This window comes from Leopardus geoffroyi, chromosome A1, assembly GCF_018350155.1.
Source record: "Leopardus geoffroyi isolate Oge1 chromosome A1, O.geoffroyi_Oge1_pat1.0, whole genome shotgun sequence".
NCBI lineage: Eukaryota > Metazoa > Chordata > Mammalia > Carnivora > Felidae > Leopardus > Leopardus geoffroyi.
The window spans coordinates 70,529,052-70,550,660 of record NC_059326.1 but is presented as its reverse complement, the minus strand read 5'-3'; the positions used below and the strand labels follow the sequence as shown (position 1 = coordinate 70,550,660).

Here is a 21,609-nt window from a genome sequence, read left to right as displayed (position 1 = left end):
TCACTAGCTGTATTTTTAATGTAAACAAGCAAAGCAAATCTGAATTAAGATATATACAATATCCAAACAGTCCTCAAAAACATGCATCTAAATTAAAATAAGGCAGAAGTTAATACCCACAGAATTTTAAATATCTGATCTTTATTTCACAGTATCTCATCTCTCAGATACTTAATTCCACAACAGTCTAAGGTTATCTATATGTGCTAACTCTACTTTTAGATACTGGTTACTTCATAAACGATTTTTTTGTTTTGTTTTTAAAGAAGATCAATACAATATGAAAGCATATACACACACACACACACACACACACATACATATGTATATACATACACACATACAAACTCTGAGTTAGGTTAGACATTGCAGTCTGGCTACAAAGTTGTAAACTTTGCTTTCTCTTTGGCATAAGTATCTAAATAATATAAATTTTTAAAAACATCATTCTTCAGAAGCTTAACTTCAGACAAATTATTTCCTAATCTAATTAAATTCTGTATTTTTGTGTTTAATTACTTCACAAAACTACAGACAAAATTTCACGATAAAAATACAAAATTAATTCTCTCTTCTGGACCAGGACAGGAAATTCATTTAAAATTCTCTAAAAAAAGACTATAAAACAGATTCTGTTTCAAGAACATAATGAAAATGTAACTAAGTATACATTGGATTTTTTTTACCCATAAAATCAATTTTACTACATCTATGAGTTTAAAATATTCTTTTACTGATTTACAGTCACTTAACTTAAATCAGATTTAAGTAATTATTAAGCTAATCTTTGAGAGCTACTTACAATCCAGAAGGCAAATTCCCAGCTGCAGCAATACCAAAGGAATACCACACAGCCTCAACGAGGATGAAGTCAACCAAGGCCGACAAAACCCAGGAACCCAGCAAAAAGGACTAAAAATAAAACACGAAGAACATTATTGAAAGGAGTCTTTTTGGGGGTGTCAATGTGGCTCAGTCAGTTAAGCGTTTGACTCTTGATCTCCGCTCAGGTCTTGAACTCAGGGTCATGAGTTCAAGCCCCACACTGGGCTCCACTCTGAGCGTGAAGCCTACTTTAAAAAAATTAAAAGTAAATTAAAAAAAATTTTTAAGTGGTGTTGAAAGGAGTCTTTGAAAAATAAACTAACATTTATTTAATTAGAACCAGCTCTATATTACTTTTTAATATTTGTTTTTATTAGAACAGAGTTTTCAGAACGGGGGAGTAAAGCCATATTGGTCAAATGCATTAACACTTCCATAATTTCCAATATGGTAAAAAAAATAGATATTTATAGCATGATTTATTTTTAACAAGTAACATACAAACCATTAAGCAAAATAAGTGATTAAAATGTTATTAAAGTCAGAATCCTAATAAAAATTTTTATTGCCCACACACATCTGATATTATCTATTATCATTATCATTTTATTATGTTAGTGGCTTAAATTTAAAATTCCTTGGTTAATAGTCATGCTCCAAATCAGATAGAAGATCATATAATTAAAAGATAACTGTTAATAATAACACCAAGCTAAACAAAATAAAACTATTTAAAAGTAAGAAAACAAAAACATTTTTTTCCAGTACCTAAGTAGCAAAGGAAAAATACATAAAAACTTACTGCAAATTTTCTGCTTCCATATCTTCTTTCAAATATCCTAAAATTATAAATAAGCAGACTACTGCAGAAAGTATCTTTCAAATCAAGGCAAATTATTCTTCCACATATCAACCTCCAAATCTAAATGGGGATTTAAAACAGAGTAAGAGTAAGATTTGTTTAGATCTCTGCCTTACCAAATTTATTACATTTACTTCATACTGCTTATTTTCAATGCTCTAATTTAATAAAAATAATGACATACACACAAATGGAAAACTCCTCCATGTAGGCGGTCGCCACCTTTAGAGCACAGATGCCCATAAAGTGGAGCATTAGAAGGGGACTTTTGCCTACTTGGCCAGATAAACCAAATCAATCCCGCAAATCAGAAAGGTACCAACTGAGGGCCAAAGGGCCCTTCCGTTCCCTTGCAACAGTGGTTCTCAGGGCTGGCCATATACTAGAATCCCCTGGGGGGTCTTATTAAAAAGCACACCAAGGCCCAGGCCTACCACTAGATTTTTCAACTCAGTTGGTCTAGGGTGAGGACTTGGCATCAGTATAAGTGAGTACATGCATGTGTACGTGTGTTTGTGGGGGGAGGGTTAGTTTATTCAGGTGATTCTAATGTGTAGCCAGGGTCAAGAACCAATGCATTATAGCAACTGAAACAATACAGAGACTAGATTATATTCTGACAGAAAGCAGTGGTTTGGATAAATAACTGAAAGACTTTCAGAGGAACTTGACAGCTCCAACATTTACAAAGGTATTAATTATATCACTATGAAGAAAAGTTTCAGTGTTCCAGAAGTAGAGTATTATGCTTAAAATGGCTATTCAAGTATGTAGCAAAGAAAAGGTGGTAGGTTATATACCATAATTTGCACTAACACTGTGATATTGTGATTTATAATAAGAAATATAGATTTGGTCTTGTACTCTCATTTCTGGCACACAGCCCTTAAACCTTTGGAATTTCCTAAGCGATGAAAGCCATAAAGGGTGTCTTTTATTATGTCAATGTGTGACTTTTAGATGCACCTGAGAATGGGGCTAGCTGCCAGGGGAACCAACCTCAGGATTAGGGGGTTGGAACTCTCAGTCCCACCCTCTGACCTCCCAGGGAAGAGGCAGGGGCTGGAATCTGGATCAACTGCCAATGGCCAATGATTTAGTGAAGCTTCTTCCATTAATACCCAAAAGGCCAGGGTTCAGAGAGCTTCCAGGTTGGCGAGCACAAGGTGCCTGAGAGAGACCAAGGAAGCTCTGTGCCCCTTCCCCATCCCTTGCCCATTGCATTTCTTCTATCTGGATGTTTATCTGTGTCTTTTATCCTATCCTTTTGTAATACACAAGTAATTCAAAGGTAAACATGTTTCTCTGAGTTCTGTGAGCCATTCTAGCAAATTAATCAAACCTGAGGAGGGGGTCATGGGAACCTCTGATTTAAAGCCAGCCAGTCTTAAGTACTAGTAACAATTTAGACTTGCAACTGGCATCTAGTGTCCAAAGGGGAGATCATGGTAACCCCTAATCTGTTGCCACTTGGTCAGAAGCACAGGTAACAATCTGGGCTTTGCATGGTGGAGGAGGAGGAGGCAGCCTTGTGGGACTGAATCCTTAACCCGTGAGATACGACACTATCTCCAGCCAGTATCAGGAGTTGGCTGAATTAGAGGACACCTAATTGGTGTCCAAGAATTGCCTGGTGGTATGGGGAAAGCTCCTCCATTGGAACTGGTGCGAGAACGTCCCTTTCACACTCCCGACTCACACACAAGACCCAGCAGTAGCATTTTCAATGAGACCAGCCCATAAATCTCAAAAGCCATAGAGTTCTGCTCTTCCCAGAAGCAAAAACCCAAGGGAAATTTCCTACTTGATATAACCACCACTATAAAAGTAATTCATAGATTCACAATCTGTTAGACCTGGAAGAGCTTCAATCATCTGATCAATACTCAAACGTTGAATATAAAATTTTGAAATGTTAAGTATGAAAATGTTTCCAAAAATGTTAAGAATGCATACTAATGATTTAAAAAACCCAGATTTAACATTGTTTTTTCTTTTGAAATTGTAAATTGCATTTCCATGAGTAAGAAGTGAGAAGGGACATGCCTAGTAGTAAAAGGATATACTGCAACTGCTTCATTATAATCTGCTTTCCTGAAAATAGCAATACAAAACTAGAAAATTTACTTGCTAATGGAATATTAATAAATAATCATTTGTTAAAAATTTAGAGGCTTCAAGGGACTAAGAATAGCAGAAAAGAAATAGCAAGTCAAGAAAAAGTTCCGTCTCCTCTCCTCCCGCGGGCCAATAGAACAGAGCTCACCTGGAAGTCATCCTTGATGGCTTGGAGGTCATACACGAAGAACCTCTGACAGTGCGGTAGGAGGAGGGCCAGCAAGAGGGACAGGGCACTGGGGACCAGCAGAAGACCCTTGGACAGAGGGGCCTTATCTAGGAGAAAGAAAATTTCTTTCAGAATGATTGATTCTAAGATTTAAAAAACTACCTGGGCAAAAAGTAAGAGAATTCACTTCTATTACAATGAAGACCAAGTTTGCAAACTCTGGAATTTAGTTCTTATTAACATGTATTTTCAAAACCTGTACCTGCAGAGGTAAGTGATCAAAGGGCACCGGAAAACATGTGGAATTTGCTGGCAGGGGTTCACTGTTGTTTGGCTTTTACATGAGACCAAACCAAGTTTACAGCCAGTAACTTCCACCATTAAGAAAACAGTCACCAAAGTGTGAAGAAATAGAGGAGGATGTCTTCTATTAAATTGACCAGTTAGCTCCGAGCATCCATGGGGTTCACATCAACATTTATTTAAAAAATTTAAAGGGCAGTTAAAAGTGCTGCCATTGCTGACTACAGTGGCATGCTGAGATTTTCCCCCATGGGTACTACCGGGGCCCAAGTCAGTTTCTCATCTGAGAGCCGCGTCTGAGTCTTATACAGCCTTCAAGTTACAGCTCAATGGCCACTTCCTCCATCAGCCCCAGTGAACCATTTTACCCTCAGGGGCTTTTCCCCACTCTGCACCCTTGTTTCCAGGTACAGCCTGTCACAGCTCCTTGGACGTATGAAATGTTCAGATCATCAACAGGTAAGGCCAAGGGAAAGTATCACCGATGGCAACATTCTCAGATTGTGTCAAGTATACTTTAACTGTATTCATGAGAAATTCCTGGGAGTGAATCTACTAGTTACAGTTGGTAATGTGGTTATTGCACCCATTTAAGCATATAAAAATAGACCAACTGTTTCCTTTCTGGTAAGGTCTTGCACACATCTGAATTGGAACCATTAGTAAAAGGAGCTACGTGCTGTCTTCGTGACCCAGCTGCAATCAAAGCTCCAGGGAATCTAAAAATTGAGAGTTCCTCATTGCCTAGCATCTCAAAAGTACGAAAGAGCACTGTGGCTATGAGCATGACCAACCTAAATTCTATCCTGAGCCATTTAAGCTTTTATCTGCTCACCTACAAAATGAAGGGAAGAGAATCTACCTTAAAAGCATATGAGGAGCAAGTGAAACGAAGAATGCAGAGAGGGGAGACGGCTCTTGCCACCACACTCTCACCACCCAGGAGAAAGGGCTTCCTCTGCCCCAGGGAAGCTCCGTCATCTTTCTGACAGGGCAGAAGACGGAGTAGGGGTGATAGAGTTGCACCCTGAAGGGGCAGCGAGGATCCTGTTTCCTTCTTCAACTTGGGTTTCCACCTATCCTCATGAAATGGGCCTGACAGTCATTCCTGCCCCTACCTTGCCAGCTCAGGAGCAGCTTGATGTTACTGGAGGAAATCGTACGGCTGAGCTGCAACGTTTCCCTGCAGGTCCATGGTCTCAAACCTCAGTGGACGCTCTCCACCAACCAGCAATCTACTGCTTTTCTCCAACTTCTCATTTTCATATGACCTCCTCCCCTCTCCTCAAACCTCCCTGTTCCACACTCCTGACTTGACTCACATGTCACCAAGTGAAGAAATAAATGATGACCTCTGATTATTTCAACCATGCCCTAAAATTAATAAGCACCTTTTATAAACACACATTATCCTACACCCTGGGGTGCAGTAATTAATGATGGACAAAGTCCCACTCCTTTGTGGCCTAGACAGGAGAAAAAAGAAAATACACAAAGCTAGGTGATTATGTATTGTGTCAGAGGGAAACAAATGCTATAGAAAAATGAAGCAGGATAAAAAAAGTGTGGTGGTGTTACCCACCATGGATTTCCTGGTCTCTTTCCAGATACATGATAAGACTGCTTAGCCACTCATACCTGCCCCTAGCTGAAGTTAGGTATGACAACATGACTTGCTTTGGCCAAGTAAACGTGATAGATGTCACTCCTGTGGAGATACTTGAAGAGCAGTGAATGGTGTTTCCCTCTGCCAGTGCTCAAGATGGCAGCTAGGCTATGAGATGGATCCCAGAGTGAAGACAGTGTGGAGCAGACCTCCCAGGTGACAGAGGAGTACCTTAAGTGAGAAACAAAACTTGTCGTTAAAACGACAAGGTACCCAACATTTTGCAGTTGTTTGCCACCGCAGCATGACCTAACCTATCCTGATTTAGGGGAAAGCACAGTACTGATGGGAAAGAGGGGCGTTGTTTTACATAAGGTGATTCAAAGGCCCTTGTGATATGGTGACATTTGAGCAGGGACCTGAGGAAGTGGGCCTTGCAGGTATCTGGGGAACTGTATTTCTGGCAGAGAAACAGCAAGCTTTGAGACAGGAACATGCTCAGTACGATTAAGCAGCAGTAAGGATGCCAAAGGCAGCTGAGAGCAAAAGAAGCAAAAGGCAGACAGGCAGGATATAAGGTCAAAGAAATGGGGTAGTGGACAGTGCAGAGCCCTGTAAGCCAGCATAAGGACTTTAACCTTTCCTCTAGGAGTGACAGGATATTTGGGGGGATTTAAGGAGAGGAATAACATTATCAGTCATGTTTTCAAAGGATCATTTTGGTGGCTATATTGAGAAGAGATTATGGGAAGGCAAGTGTAGAAGAAAGGAGACCATTTAGGAGGCTATCATGATAATCCAGGAAGGGGTGAGGATGGCCTGCACCATGGTGGTTTAGGTAGGGGTGGTAAGACTGGTAGAACTAGGATATGCTCTGAAGGCACGGCAGGCAGATTTGCTGGCTGACTGGGTGTAAAGTACGGGCAAAATGGAGAAGTCAACGTTTTTGTTCTGAGCAACTGGAAAAACTGCTGCCAGTTACTAAGATGGAAAATCCCAGGGCTCCTGGGTGGCTCAGTCATTGGGCGTCCAACTCTTGATTTTGGCTCAGGTAGGTCATGATCTCACAATTCATGGGATCAAACTCTATGTCAGATTCTGCACTGACAGCACAGAGCCTGCTTGGGATTCTCTCTCTCTCCCTCTGCCCCCTACCTCGAAATAAATGAATGAATGAATGAATGAATGAATGAAAGAAAGAGAAGAGAGAGAGAGAAAGGAAGGAAATTCCATCATCCTTGCCTTTCCTAAGTGTACAAGACCTAGGCCCATCTTGAGAATATTCCCAAACCCCATCCCTATCCCCACTTGGCCAGCGCTTTACCCTCTACACCAATGCTACCCAAAGTAACCAGTCCACGAACTGCTAGCAGTCACACAGTTAGGTATGAAGTTTGCAGCAGAATGTGAACCAGCACACTGCATCCTTCAGGAAGTCTCACTTTGAAGAAAAAAAAAAAATCAACTGAACAGAACATGTGCTTTGCTCAAATGTCACCTTATCTGTGAATACCCCATGTAACTAACTTTCTATCCCCTTTGTTCTGGATTATTTTTTTCATACCACTTATCAACAACTGACTTATTAAACAGTGATTCATCAAATCTATGATTCAAACTGTAAAATAAACCATTATTTTAGGTGTCACTAAAAAAGAAACACTGCCTTACAAAATTCTAAGATGGCATCAATTATAAAATTCACCCAATTTTAGAAACACTAAAATGTGAAAAATGCAACTTAGAATCAAGAAATAGGTTTCTTTGTGTGTTGCTTCTTCAAGGCAGCAACTTTGATATATTCACTATTGCAGTATCCCCCTTGCCTGGAACAAGCCCTGGCCCATTAAGGCAGTCAACAAATGTCTGTTTAATGAAAGGTGACTGATGTATAAGAGGTGCTCAATAAATACTGGTGGAAGCCACCCAGTGTCCATCGATGGATAAGTGGATAAACAAAATGTGTTCTACACATTTAACAGAATAGTATTCCCTCTTGAAAAGGAAGGAAATTCTGACACAAGCTACAAGAGGGACAACCTTTCACACATTATGCTGAGTGAAATAAGTCAGAGACAAAAAGATAAATACCATATAACTCCACTTATATGAAGTACCTAACTAGTCAAACTCATAGAAACAGGATGTAGAATGGTGGTTGCCAGGTGGTGGGGGAGGGAGGAATAGGGAGTTGTTCAATGGTTACAGAGTTTCAGTTTTACAACATGAAAAGAGTTCTAGAGATAGATGCACAACAACAATGTGAATGTACTTAATGCCACAGAACTGTACCCTTAAAAATGGCTGAGATGTTGATTTTATGTTATGTATATTTTACAACAATTAAACATCAAGACAAAAATAAATAAAATACTTACTGAATTAATAACTGATCCTACTTATACAATCATTTTAATTCTGGCCTAAACAAACCCCTAAAAATACAAATCTGATAACTTAAATCAGGTAACTCTATCTGTAAGTCCTCCTCTTAAGATGAGCAAAATCAGGATCCCAAAATCTATGCACAAAGCAACAATATACAAATGTCCCAGAAATCCCACACCATAGGACTATGGACAGCAAGATGTACAACCAACTCATGATGTGTATATTTCACTATATGAAAATTTTAATCCCCCCCAAAAGAACTTTAAACAATTATTAAATTCAAGTTAATGACATGTTTAAGAGTGTTTAGTGTGTTTAGAGATACAGTGCTACAACTTACTTTGAAATACACACAAAAATAAGAGAGACTGATGAAATAAACAGAGGGATGGATATGTGATAAAGCAAATACAAGAAAATGTTGTAGAATCTAAGTTGGTAGGTCCATCGTGTTAACTGTACCATTCTTTCAACATTTAAGCATGTTTGAAAATCTTCATAATAAAACATGGGGGGGGGGGAGGTGCACACAGTGAATCACAGAATTTGAAAGCTGAGAAGAACCTCAAAATACATACAACAAAAACTGATAGAACTGAAAACAGCAACAGATAAATCCCAGGTTGGCTGCTTCAGCACTCCTCTCTTGGTATCGATAATAAAAGACAAAATCAGTGTTACGGACTGAATTGTGTCCCCCCAAAATTCATATACCCCAACCCTCAATGTGACTCTATGTGGAAACAGGGCCTTTAAAGAGGTATAAAAGAAGCCATAAAAGTCGGGACCTAAGAAGACGAGACATCAGGGATGCACACATACAAAGACCATGTGAACCCACAGGGAAACAGCCACCTACAAGCCCCGGAGGAAGGCCTCAGGAAAAACCAAACTCGCCAACACCTTGAGCTTGGACTTCCAGTCTCTCAACTTGTGAGAATATAAATTTCTGTTGTTTAAGCTATGCGGTCTGCGATATGCTCTTATGGCAATCAGTGAAAATACATAAGACTTGAAAAACAACATCGACCAATTTGACCTGAATGACTTTTATTGAACACTCCACCCAACAACAGCAAATTACATTTTTTTTTCGAGTGCATTTAGAACATTCCCCAAGAAAGATCATGTTCCAGGTCATAAAACTCACCTCAATAAATATAAAGAAATTAAAATCATACAAAGTATATTCTCCAACTATAAGAGAATTAAACTAGAAAATAACAGGGGGCGAATGGGAGGCTCAGTTGAGGGTCTTGGGTCATGGGATCGAGCCCCACATGGGGCTCCATAGTGAGCATGGACATTCTCTTAACATTCTGCTTATCATTCTCTCTTTTCCTCTGACCCTCTCCCTTTCTCTTCTTCTCTGAAATGAAATGAAATAAAAAAACAACAGAAAGATGGATGGAAAATCTCCCCCAAATTAGAAAATAACATATATAGTATCTAGGTCAAAGAAGGGAGTCACAAGGAAAATTAGAATATATGTTAACGACAATGAAAAGTGAAAGTACAATCAAGCAAAATTTGTGGCCTGAAAATAAAGAGGTGTTTAGAGGGAAATTTATAGCATTAAATGCTTATACAGGAAAAGAAAGTTCTCGAATAATGATATAGGCTACAAACTTAAAAAAAAAAAAAAAGGAAAAAGAAGAGCAAATTAAACCCTAAGCAAGTAGATCAAAAGAAATAATACATGGGCAGGTCAATGAAATAGAAAACCAAAATGTAACAGAGAAAAAAATCAATAAAACTAAAAGTGATTCTTTGAGATCAATGAAATTGATACAACTCTAGGAAGACTGATCAGAAAAAAAAAAAAAAAAAAGGAGACACAAGTACCAATACCAGGAATGAAGGAGAGGGCATCACTACAGATCCCTTAGACATTAATAGGATAATAAGAAGTTGCACAACATTGTAAAATGTACATAATGTCAGTGGACTGTACACCTAAAAATGTTTAGAATAGTAAATTTCATGTATGTACTTTTTAGCACAAATAATTTTTTAAAAAATAGGGGAATAGAAATGATATTTTGTCCCTTTACTTGACAACTTAGATGAAATCAACAAATTTCTTGAAAGATACAATCTACCAAAGCTCACTCAAAAAGAATTGGGTAACTTGAATAGTTCTATAGAACTACAGAAATGAAGAAATTTAATTTCTTAGTTAAAAGTCTTCCAACAAAGAAAACTCCAGACCTGATGGCTTCACTGGAAAATTCTATCAAGTATTTAAGAGAAAAAGAGTACCAATTCTGCACAAATTTTCCACCACAAAAAAGAGGACAGAACAGTTCCCAATTCATTTCATGAAAACACTACACTGATACCAAAACCAGACACACATTAAAACAAAAGACGGTATCTCAGGGACAGAGATGCAAAATTCTCAACAAAATGTCAGCAAACTGAATTCACCTACACAGAAAAAGGGTAAAACATCAGAACCAAGTGAAGTTTATACCAGGAATGCAAAGCAACTCAATATACTTCACCATATCAATAAAGAAAAATATACCACATAACTCTGTTCACATCCTGTACAACTATCTGCTTATTTTACGAAGTCACTTTTTGTCAATTCATGAGACAAAACTGGCCACATACTGCTGTGTAGTTAATGACAGGCTGTCTCCTTGATCAAATCTTACTACTAATTCTACCCAACATGTATTGAGCACTTACTAAGAGCAAAGTACCATACACAGCACTTTATGTGTACTACCTCGCTCCTGACACTCGCACCTCAGGACCTTTACAGCTGCTACTCCCTCTACCCAAAATGTTCTTCCCAAGTCCAGTGTATCCTCATCATTCAAGTCCCCATTTCAAATAGCATCTCCTCAGACTGGCTTTCTCTTATAACTCATATATTGCTCTGGAGCACATCATCCTATTTTATTTATTTTATAGCATTTTTCACTATTTGAAATCCTTCTTTGCTTACTTCTTGGTCTCCTTCACCGGAATATAAACTCTATGAAGGTAGGGTCCTTGTTTGTCTAGCTCTCTGATATATTCCCACGCCCAGAACAGCACCTGGCACACAGTCATGTTTCAGTGTATTTGGTGAATGAATTATGTGAGGTAGAAACCACCCTCTCTAAATGTAGATACACGAGAAAACTGTGACTCAAAGAGAAGCTACCTGTCCATGTCTTGGAGTTCCATTGAAAGTAAAGGGCAAGACAAAGGTTTATAGACAGGCGGTGTATTTTGGAATGTGATCCCAGGGAGCAGGAATTAAGGACATGGGGAATCAAATAGGGAGGGAGAGTCAGTGCAAGGATTCATTATCAAATTGGGCACCACTACAAGCGATAGATGTTTCTGACCAGTATTTGATCCGCAGTTTTTTCTTTTAATTTTTTTTTTTCAACGTTTATTCATTTTTGGGACAGAGAGAGACAAAGCATGAACGGGGGAGGGGCAGAGAGAGAGGGAGACACAGAATCGGAAACAGGCTCCAGGCTCTGAGCCATCAGCCCAGAGCCCGACGCGGGGCTCGAACCCACGGACCGCGAGATCGTGACCTGGCTGAAGTCGGACGCTTAACCGACTGCGCCACCCAGGCGCCCCATATCCGCAGTTTTTTCTAAGAAGCCTTGTGAATATATCTCAGAACCATGACCTAGGGAAGACAGAAAAGCATTTTTATCCATCATCCTTCAATAGTCTCGAGTGGCCACAGAAAAGAAGCCCTGTGGGAGGAACAGACAAATACACTTTGCCAAACCAGACCAACTAATCCAAATAAGACTGTAGAAAAACATGGAATAAGAGGTGAGGATCAGTGCGCTGAAATGCTGTGCGAGGTGTCTGCTATACTGGCTAGGGAGAGGCAGAGCCAGGTTCAAACCCTGACGATCTGACTGCAAATAAAACTGCTTCCTATGCTGCACTGACACCAAGCTCCAGGGATAAAAGGGACTTTCACCTGCATGGTAGGTTTTAAGTGAAAGACATATACAGTGACAAACGTCGGTACTAGAAATCAAAGTGGTGCCCTATATACTAAAGTCAATGCAACTGTGACTAGAGACATAAAGACTGCAGCTCTGCAACACAGAGCAGTGGATACTTATTAAATGCTGAACTGATCGAAAGTTTTAAAAAATACATAAACCCTCTCATCTAAAAAATATATATATTTATCTAGGAATTTAGCCCAAAGTAATTATTATGGATGTGCACAAAGATTTTGCTACAAAGATACTCATCACAGCAACGTTTATAGTAGTGAAAAGACTAGAAACGACATGAATTTCCAGCAGGAAAACGGATAAATTATGTTCTATCCGTAAATTGGAATAACATTCGATTTTATTTTGTTTTTTATCTTTTTTTTCAACGTTTATTTATTTTTTTTGGGACAGAGAGAGACAGAGCATGAACGGGGGAGGGGCAGAGAGAGAGGGAGACACAGAATCTGAAGCAGGTTCCAGGCTCTGAGCCATCAGCCCAGAGCCCGATGCGGGGCTCGAACTCACGGACTGCGAGATCGTGACCTGGCTGAAGTCGGACGCTTAACCGACTGCGCCACCCAGGCGCCCCAATATTCGATTTTAAGTAGCAGAAAACTATTTCATGCATTGGGAAGATAAATAGTAAGTACGCAACATTTCTGGCAGGATTATTATATAATATTTTTAAAAATAGTACATTAGTACGTGAGTTTAAGAAGCATCTATCAAAATATTACAAGTGGTAATCTCTGAATGATCTGTTCATAAGATATTCAAGTTTTTTTAATAAAAAATAATTTTTGTTTAGTTAGCTACTAATTCAGTAAAAAGTTTCATGAAATCCCTATGCACTGAGGTAAGGCAAGTCACTAGCAATCTTCTGGCCTCCCTGTGAGTAGAGCCAGGAAGTGGTTCATACATGAAGTAACCAAGCAGTGATCAAATTAAACTTTAAAAAAAAGTCACTTCTCTGCAACAGGTCCTTCCACCTCTGAAAATAGAGATGTTATAAATTTTCAGAACAGACAATGCATTAATCTAAAAGTAAAGCTGCAAAACATCTATGCCCAAGATAATATAAAACAGCAAAGTTTAAGATACTTTCTTTTGGGTCATTCACCTCTTCGGTACAACCGAAGTACACAGCCATCTCTTTGTGGCAGTGCATAGCAATCAGGCTTTGTTGACTATGCATCATCCTAAAATAATTATTACAGTATATGTGGATTACTTCACACCAGGTACTGTGCTTAAAAAAGCACTTTCTGTACACTGCCGTCTCAGTGAATGTTTACCGTAATCATGCGGCAGCAATTACTTATCTGCATACTCTAGGTGAAAAATAGGCTTAAAAAGGTTAAATTACTTGCCCAAGGTCACAGCTAGTTAGTTGAGGGGCTGAGATTTAAACCTAGTTCTGCCTTGACTCTAAAGAAAAAAAGGTTTTCTAATGTAGAACAAGGAAATATGATATCTTGATATCATGGTCCATGGTCCAAAAAGATTTTCATTATTACTATTTTTAGTGCTTTGCATGTTATCTTTTTGGTTCCTCAAAAAATTAAACACAGAATTACCATCTGAACCAGCATATCTACTCTTTGTTATATACCCAAGAGAACTGAGAACAGATGTTCAAACTAAAATTTAAATATGCACAGCAGCACTATCATAATAGCCAAAAAAGCGAAAACGCCCCCCAAATGTTCATCAGCAGATGAACGGACAAACAAAATGTGGTCTATCCTTACAACAGAAAATCATTCAGTCAGAAAGGGACTGTAGTGCTGATACCTGCTACAGTATGGATGGACCTTGAAAACATGTTAAGTGAATGAAAGCAGCCACAAAAGCCACATACTGCATGATTCCATTTACATGTAATGCTCAGAATTTAAAAATCCATACAGACAAGAAGCAGATTAGTGGCTGTCAGGGGAAGGGAAGAGAAGGGAATGGTGAGTGGCTGCTTAATGTGGGTACTGGGTTTCTTTTTGGGGTGATAAAGGTTCTGGAATCGGACAGTGATCGGTAATGATTGCACAACAACATGATGTACTAGAAGACAACGACTGAACACTTTAAAATGGTGAATTTTGTCTTATGTGAATTCTACCTGAATAAAAATACATGACTTTTCCGTACTAAGGACACTAACCACAGATCTTGCAAAGCTTAGCCATGTGGGCTGTAACAGAAGCATCACAGCTAATGAGAGAGAGAAGGGCTGGGACTGGGGGGATGAAGGCAGCAACCCAGCAACTCCACCGTCCCCACAAGGCGCCCATGTAAAAATACACTCGTCAAAAACCCCAGTGTGGTTCACACCCCAGAGGGGAGAGGCCGCCATATCCTATCATATTGGTTTTCCTATTTCTGACCACCTGACTATTTGGTAAACTTCTCAGGGTTCCACAAGAATACTGTCTCATGAAGTAACTTCCTGAAAGTTTTCATCAGAAAGGGGCTAAAGCAAAAATAAATGTAGAAGTCCAAAAAAGTGCAATAACCTGGGCACCACAAGGGACACCTGCTTCCGTTATGATTTTTTCTTTGGGCCTCCAGGCTTCCCAGAAGAAAACTCAATGAAACTTATCTTCAGTGACCAAGTTAGGGAGGAACGAGAGTGCCTTCTGGTGTAATCTCAACAAAGACTTCCATAAAACTGCCTGGGAATCAAAAGGTCTCAAGTTTATTTTTGTTACATTCATTTCCCTATGGTGTTCAAAAGTAAAACGCTGTAAGCCACCCACAAATCCACTCCTGTTCCTCATGTACCGAGGACAATTCACTGACACTGGGCTCCTGCCACGCTGACTCCTCCTCAGAGAGGTCACCAAACAACTGGGCAGAGTGCCTGGCTCACAAGGGCAGCCAACACATGCTGGTTACTGGACCAGTGCTTGTAAAATGTATCAGGGAAGCGAACAAGAGAAAAGACTAATAACAATTTCAAAAAAACAAGCAAAACAAAGAGGCAAGGAAGAGAACGCGCCTTTTGTATATTGATACAAAAATATATTCTGTACCTAAAATGTTTAGAGAGTGTGAGTTAGGTGGGAAAAAAGGGCAATAAAATTTGAAAAGAAGTTCTAAAACAGGGCATAACACAGCGGCTTGCATGCCAGAGAAAAGTGTGTCGTATCTGCAACTCATCAACAATGGCATCAATCACTTTTATTTTGGTCCTGCCGCTATGCTGGACGCTACTCAGGTTTATCCTTCTTAGGAAGATTTTACACAAACATTAAGCTTTTCGTTAAGCATAAAAAGCAGTAATTGTTAAAAGTGCTAATCAGACAGGGAATACAATTATAATAAAATAATAATTTAATTTTTTTTTATTTTTACATTTATTTATTTTTGAGAGACACAGAGAGACAGAGCACAAGTGGGGGAGGGGCAGAGAAAGAAGGAGACACAGAACCCGAAGCAGGCTCCAGGCTCCAAGCTGACGGCACAGAGCCCGATGCAGGGCTTGAACTCACAAAGCCCAAAGAAGAAAACTATGAATGTTACACATAAATAGAGAATAAATTATCCAACAGTAAGAACAACTCTGAAAAAGTGAATGAAGAGGTTTGTGCATAGTTCTGAACTCTGCAATAAACTCTGAGAGAGAGAGAGGAAAAAAAAAAGTAATTTTAAAAAAGGGAAAAATGTGTGGTTATTGGCAAGGAAATCTGTTCAAGTCCTAAAAAGGTCAGGCAGGAATCAGTGAAACAGGGGAAGTAGATGGCATAAAGTACATGATCAGTAGACTTCTGTCACTTAACAATTCAGCCCGACGTTGCCACACTGTCATCTTAAGACATAATCAAACGCTGGATTTCAGTCTTTAATACTCCAACTTTAATACGTTAGAAAGTCGGGCACCTGGGTGGCTCAGGGGGTTAAGCATATGACTTTGGTTCAGGTCATGATCTCATGGTTCACGAGTTCAAGTCCTGCACTGGATGAGCTTGAGCCCAGCTTCAGGAGAGCATGAGCCCCGCCCAGCTTCAGGAGAGCATGAGCCCCGCTTCAGGTGAGCCCTGCTTTTCTCTCTCTCTCTCTCTCTCTCTCTCTCTCCCCTTCCCTCCCTCCCAATCTCTGTGCCCTTCATGGTATTCTCTCTCCATCTCTCTCTCACTTGCCCCCTAAGCTGAAAGAAAGAAAGAAAGAAAGAAAGAAAGAAAGAAAGAAAGAAAGAAAGAAAGAAAGAAAGGAAGGAAGGAAGGAAGGAAGGAAGGAAGGAAGGAAGGAAGGAAGAGAAAAGTCGGGTGCTTTGGGTGGCTCAGTGTGTTAAGTATCCGACTCTTGATTTCAGCTCAGGTCAAGATCTCACAGTCATGAGACTGAGCCCCCGTTTTGGGATTGTCTCTCCCTCCTCTCTCTGACCCTACCCTGCTCACGGGTGCATGTGCACACTCGTGCTTTCTTTCAAAATAAACATGTAAAAATAAATAAATAAAATGTTGCACATTAACTTTCCTCCTCACCCCCAAAAGCCTCACTACCAACACACGAATCAAACAAAACACATCTGTGTGGCCTGCCCCTTTTCAAAGCCTGGCCTAGAGAATCGCCAGAGAGGGAATGTCTATCAGAGAGATGTTAATTTAAGAGAGGGCTGAGCTGAGGGGTGCCTGGGTGGCTCAGGTGCTTAAGTGTCCAACTGGATCTTGGCCCAGGTCATGATCTCGCAGTTTGTGGGATCAAGCCCTGCATCAGGCTCTGTATTGATGATGTGGAGCCTGCTTGGGATTCTGTCTCTCCCTCTCTGTGCCCCTCCCTGGCTCCGTACTCTCTCTCTGCCTCTCTCTCTCAAAATAAATAAACTTAAAAAAAAAAAACTTTTTAAGAGAGGGCTGAGCTGTAAAGGCCGAGTACAGGGAAAGTGTGGCCAGTAACAGCTTCATGACAAACCATAGATGGTTCTACATGTTCAAAGACCTAATGAATCTTTGAATGAACAATGGATGACAAATAAGGATACCACAGCTACAAAGATAGACACTAGAACACCTGATTAAGACAAATGGGAGAGGCAGTTACCTATTCAGCAGATGTTTAATGTAGACTAAATGGGCCTATTTTGGGAAAAGATGCAGGCAGAACATATTTCTGCAGGGTAGAGAAACCCAAGTCTGATTTGAAAGTTTTGAGGATCCAAGGAACCTCTCCCTTTTGGGTCTGGTGGAAAAGCATAAGAGAACCAAACTTAAAATCTATTTGTTTGGACTTGTATGTGGCGTTTGGGCACCTACTCTGTGTGTGAGCATGCTACTGACATCTCTAATCCCCAGGGGCTGAAACTGGCTAGCTGATGGGGACAAAAGCCCCACTTAAACTCTACATACTAAAATTAATTCTAAAAGGATTAAAGCACCAAATAAAAGCAAGGAAAACAAAAAGACAGCTAGATGAAAGTTCAAGGTGACAGACTCATACACCTGTCCACTTTTCCTCCCTTCTAAAGTTATACTGAAATAAGAACTCTCAAAACACCAGAGAAATGTCTCCTTCCAGAGTCCAGGGAACTAATCAATAAACACCAAGACCTCGGGAGAAGTATGACCAACAAGAATTACTCATCAGAATAATTTAGAGTATTTCTCAAACTTCAGTCATTCCCACTGTAGCACCACAATTTTGCTATATCCCAGTATCACCTATCATTTAATATTTTCTTTAAATCATTTATGATTTAATTAAATAAGCATATTTTAATTGAAATTTAGTATTACCACAATAAATGGAAAATAAGTGTCAGTCTGTCATCAGTAGGTGGTAAATACAAAAATAAACACACTTTACTAAATTCTTACTAATATTATTGCTGATAGGAAGACCTGGGCCTGCCTCCTGTTCTCTGCTACCATAGGAAATGAGCTGCTATGAGAGAGGTTTTCAGACTAGTATCTGAGACTTGCTCTTTGATACAATCAAGATGAAAAAGAACTTTCTGAAAGGGAGTCATTATCTTACCTTTGTGTCAATGGCACTTCACGTTGGGCCCACATCCTGTTTAAACCATCTCCGTACCGTAAACACCACACGTGCACAGATGACAGCTGGGCCAGTAGGCCCTTCCACCAAACCCTGCCCTGAGACACACTTTCTCACATTTCTTCCCACACACGGCCATTCATTCATTCCAACACTCCAGATAGAAAAAAATCTTTACCCCAAAATAAAATCTAAGAAACGCTCTCTGAAGAAAGGGGGCAAAGTACTTTGGGAAGACACTGAGAGGGTCAGAAAAAAAGTAGAAAAGAGCTTGGGGCAACGTCAAACTCCCAAAGCAGATGGCAGCCTGGGTGACAGACAATGGGGGGAAGGGGTAGCAAGAGAGTTTACTCAGGAGTAAAGCTCACAGAAAGTGCCAACCCCACCTAATTTTGCTGACTGAACAGGATTCTCACCATCCCTTGCCTCATATAGGGAAACCACCCTATCCACGTGCTACACACACTTGAACACGGCCTACAATCAGCCCCGACATTTAAGGTTTGGGCCTGATGGAGACAAAGACCTACCCACAAATAATGAGGAAACCCATACTAGCTACTTACGAATTCAGTCTTTCACTATGTACAAGAACGGCCAAGCAAGTATCCAGAAAGTTCACTACCTGTGTCCTCTATATGAAAGCTTACTCTGGGAGAATGTCCCTAGCCATCAGGGAAAAAAGATAAAGCCAAGAAGAAAATGATGCAAGAGTCAAGAAACAAATGTAGTTGAGTTTAACTTAATTTTTTTTCTTTTCTTTCTTTTTTTTTTTTTTTTTAAGAGTTTATTTTGAGAGAGAGAGAGAGAAAAAGCATGAAGGAAGGGCAGACGGGGAGAGAATCCCAACTACGGTCCACGCTGTCGGCGCAGATGCAGGGCTCAATCCCACGAACTGTGAGATGATCTGCGCTGAGATCAAGAGTTGGGCGCTTAACCAACTGAGCCACCCAGGGACCCCGAGTTGAACTTAAAGTAGTGAAGACCACCAAAAGAAATTAAACTCCTTGAAAAAGCACATGTTTTCTGACCTAGGGCTTTATGTCCTTCTGACTCTAATTACACATCCTGGTTCTACCATAAATATGCAATCATAATAACATAAATAGAACTATTGGCTTTGATTTTCTATATAAAAATTAACTTACTGATAAAGCATGGAAGGCTTCATTACCATTACAGAACAGACTGTAAGCACACTTGGCATATAGAGAACACAAATCAGGAATTAGAGTACAGAAGAGGAACCCATGTTCTTGGTCCAATTTCCCATTTTCATAGTGGAGTCTACTGATAGTTCAAAAATTGGTAAATCAGAAAAGGGAGTTTCCTCCATTATTTAAAATCATAAAGGTAACCACTTCAAGGAATAACCAAACCAAAACTAAAAGATGAAGGAGATGTTGGAGGTGTGCAAATTCCTCATCTTTCACAACGGGGAATCTATAAACGGAACAAGTCATTGACAAATCAGTAGAGGCATAACTATATCACTTAAAGCTATAATAGTAGCTATAATATAAGCAGCAAAGAAAAAGGAACTTAAAAGTAGTTCTTCCTACTGAGGAGAATTCATATTATATACTTACTTATTGTTACCATACACTTATATTACCCATATTAATTACACACGCACATGTGTGCGCACAAGCGCGCGCGTGCGCACACACACACACACACACATTCATAGGGAAAAACAATCTACAAGAATACACTCCAAACTGTTGTTGGCATTGAGAGAAAACTTCACATTTCACTTCCTCCTCCTCTGGGCTATTTGAATTTGTACCAGCAGTATATAGTATCTTCCTAATTAGGAAAAAAGATACAAAAAATGTTAGATGAAAATTCAACAGATCTCAGAGGCCTAGGACTCGATTAAGAATAAATTTGGCCTAATAAAATTTACGAGCTAAATCCCTTTATTTTAATGACTTATTTATGAATGAAAAACTTTATATGAAAAAACTTCATGAACAAAATTAAAAAGCAATTGACAAATGGTTAAAATATTCGTAACATACACCGAGACAATAGCCAAAACCCTTAAAGGCTTTTATAAATGAACTTAATAAAACTATAATATTCCAGTAGAAAAAAAAATGGGCAAAGTACATGAACAATCAAATCTGTTCAAAAATATATTAAAATGGCCAGTAAGGGGCGCCTGAGTGGTTCAGTCGGTTAAGCTTCCAACATCAGCTCAGGTCATGATCTCCTGGTTTGTGAGTTCGAGCCCTGGGTCGGGCTCTGTGCTGACAGCTCAGAGCCTAGAGCCTGCTTCACGTTGTGGCTCCCTCTCTTTCTGCCCCTCCCCTGCTCGCGTGCTCTCTCTCTCAAAAATAAGTGTTAAAAAAAAATTTTTTTAATGGCCAGTAAATATGAAAGGAGAAAAAATTTCACTCTCTCAAAGAAATGCAGATTAAGACAACAATAAAATGCCATTTTTTTCATCTCTTAAGTGGCAAAAATTATTTTAACTTATCATGCTCAACTGTTACAAGTGTGGTCAGACAGATATGCTCCTAAGCTGATAAAAAGGATGTGATACATCCTTTCTGGAAGGATTCAGGAATACAGATCAGAGCTTTAAAATGTTCCTCTTCTTTCTTTGATCCTGTAATTCCACATCTGTGATCATTTCTTTAGGATGAAGTCAAAGATATGATCAATAACTTAGTGATAAAGATGTTCACCACTGTTTAAATGGGGAAATGCTGGAGAAAAACATTTTAATACAACCTTTTAGGATATTTCAAAGTTATGATTCTGTATCCAAGACCATTTCAGGGAAGCATATTTGAATGCCATGTCTGTGTAAAGCCACATACACACACATGTAGGCATGTACACATGTGTGAGAGAAAAGAATGCTCAGGTAAACACTGCACAGAAGAAGTCTAAGGGAAGGAGCACTAAGCTGTCAGGGGTGGTTTGTCAGTGGGGGAGTCATTATGTGGGACCACTCCTTTCTACATCTGTATTTGTATAATGTCCGAATTTTCTGCCAGCAGGCACGTTTCAGTTTTGTAATAATGCAAAACAAAACAAAGTTAAAAGCCAGCTTTGAACACTATTAACGACACAAGGCAAATTCATTTAAAAGATTAAGTGAAAAAAGCAAAATACAAAACTGTACACAGGTCCAACTTTACTTTTAAACTTGTTTCTATACATACATATAGGTGACAAAATTTACACAACACCAATATGTAAAAAGGAATGAAGTCTGGGCAGTACCGTGACATGGAATTTTATGTTTCTTCCTTATAGTTCCCAAATTTTATTCAATGAAAACCATCTCCAGTAAGTCTTAGAATCAAAGAGTTGATAAAGTCAAATTTCTTTGTTGCAGGGCCACTAAAGG

At 39.4% G+C, this 21,609-nt stretch overlaps 1 protein-coding gene across 6 annotated transcripts in view; it reads right to left on the bottom strand.

Annotated features, from left to right (window-relative positions):
* Positions 1 to 21,609, bottom strand: part of UBAC2 (UBA domain containing 2) — a 174,330-nt gene that overhangs the window by 140,358 nt on the left and 12,363 nt on the right. For 5 of the 6 annotated variants that reach the window (XM_045444988.1, XM_045444974.1, XM_045444982.1 and 2 more), the window contains exons 2-4: positions 3,954 to 4,081; positions 1,628 to 1,747; positions 803 to 912 (exon numbers count right to left, since the gene is read on the bottom strand). In XM_045444988.1, the coding sequence (XP_045300944.1) occupies positions 803 to 912; positions 1,628 to 1,747; positions 3,954 to 4,081 (358 nt within the window). Of the gene's footprint in view, positions 1 to 802; positions 913 to 1,627; positions 1,748 to 3,953; positions 4,082 to 5,859; positions 5,906 to 21,609 lie in introns of those variants that run through there. The other variant, XM_045444996.1, reaches the window with a different exon arrangement.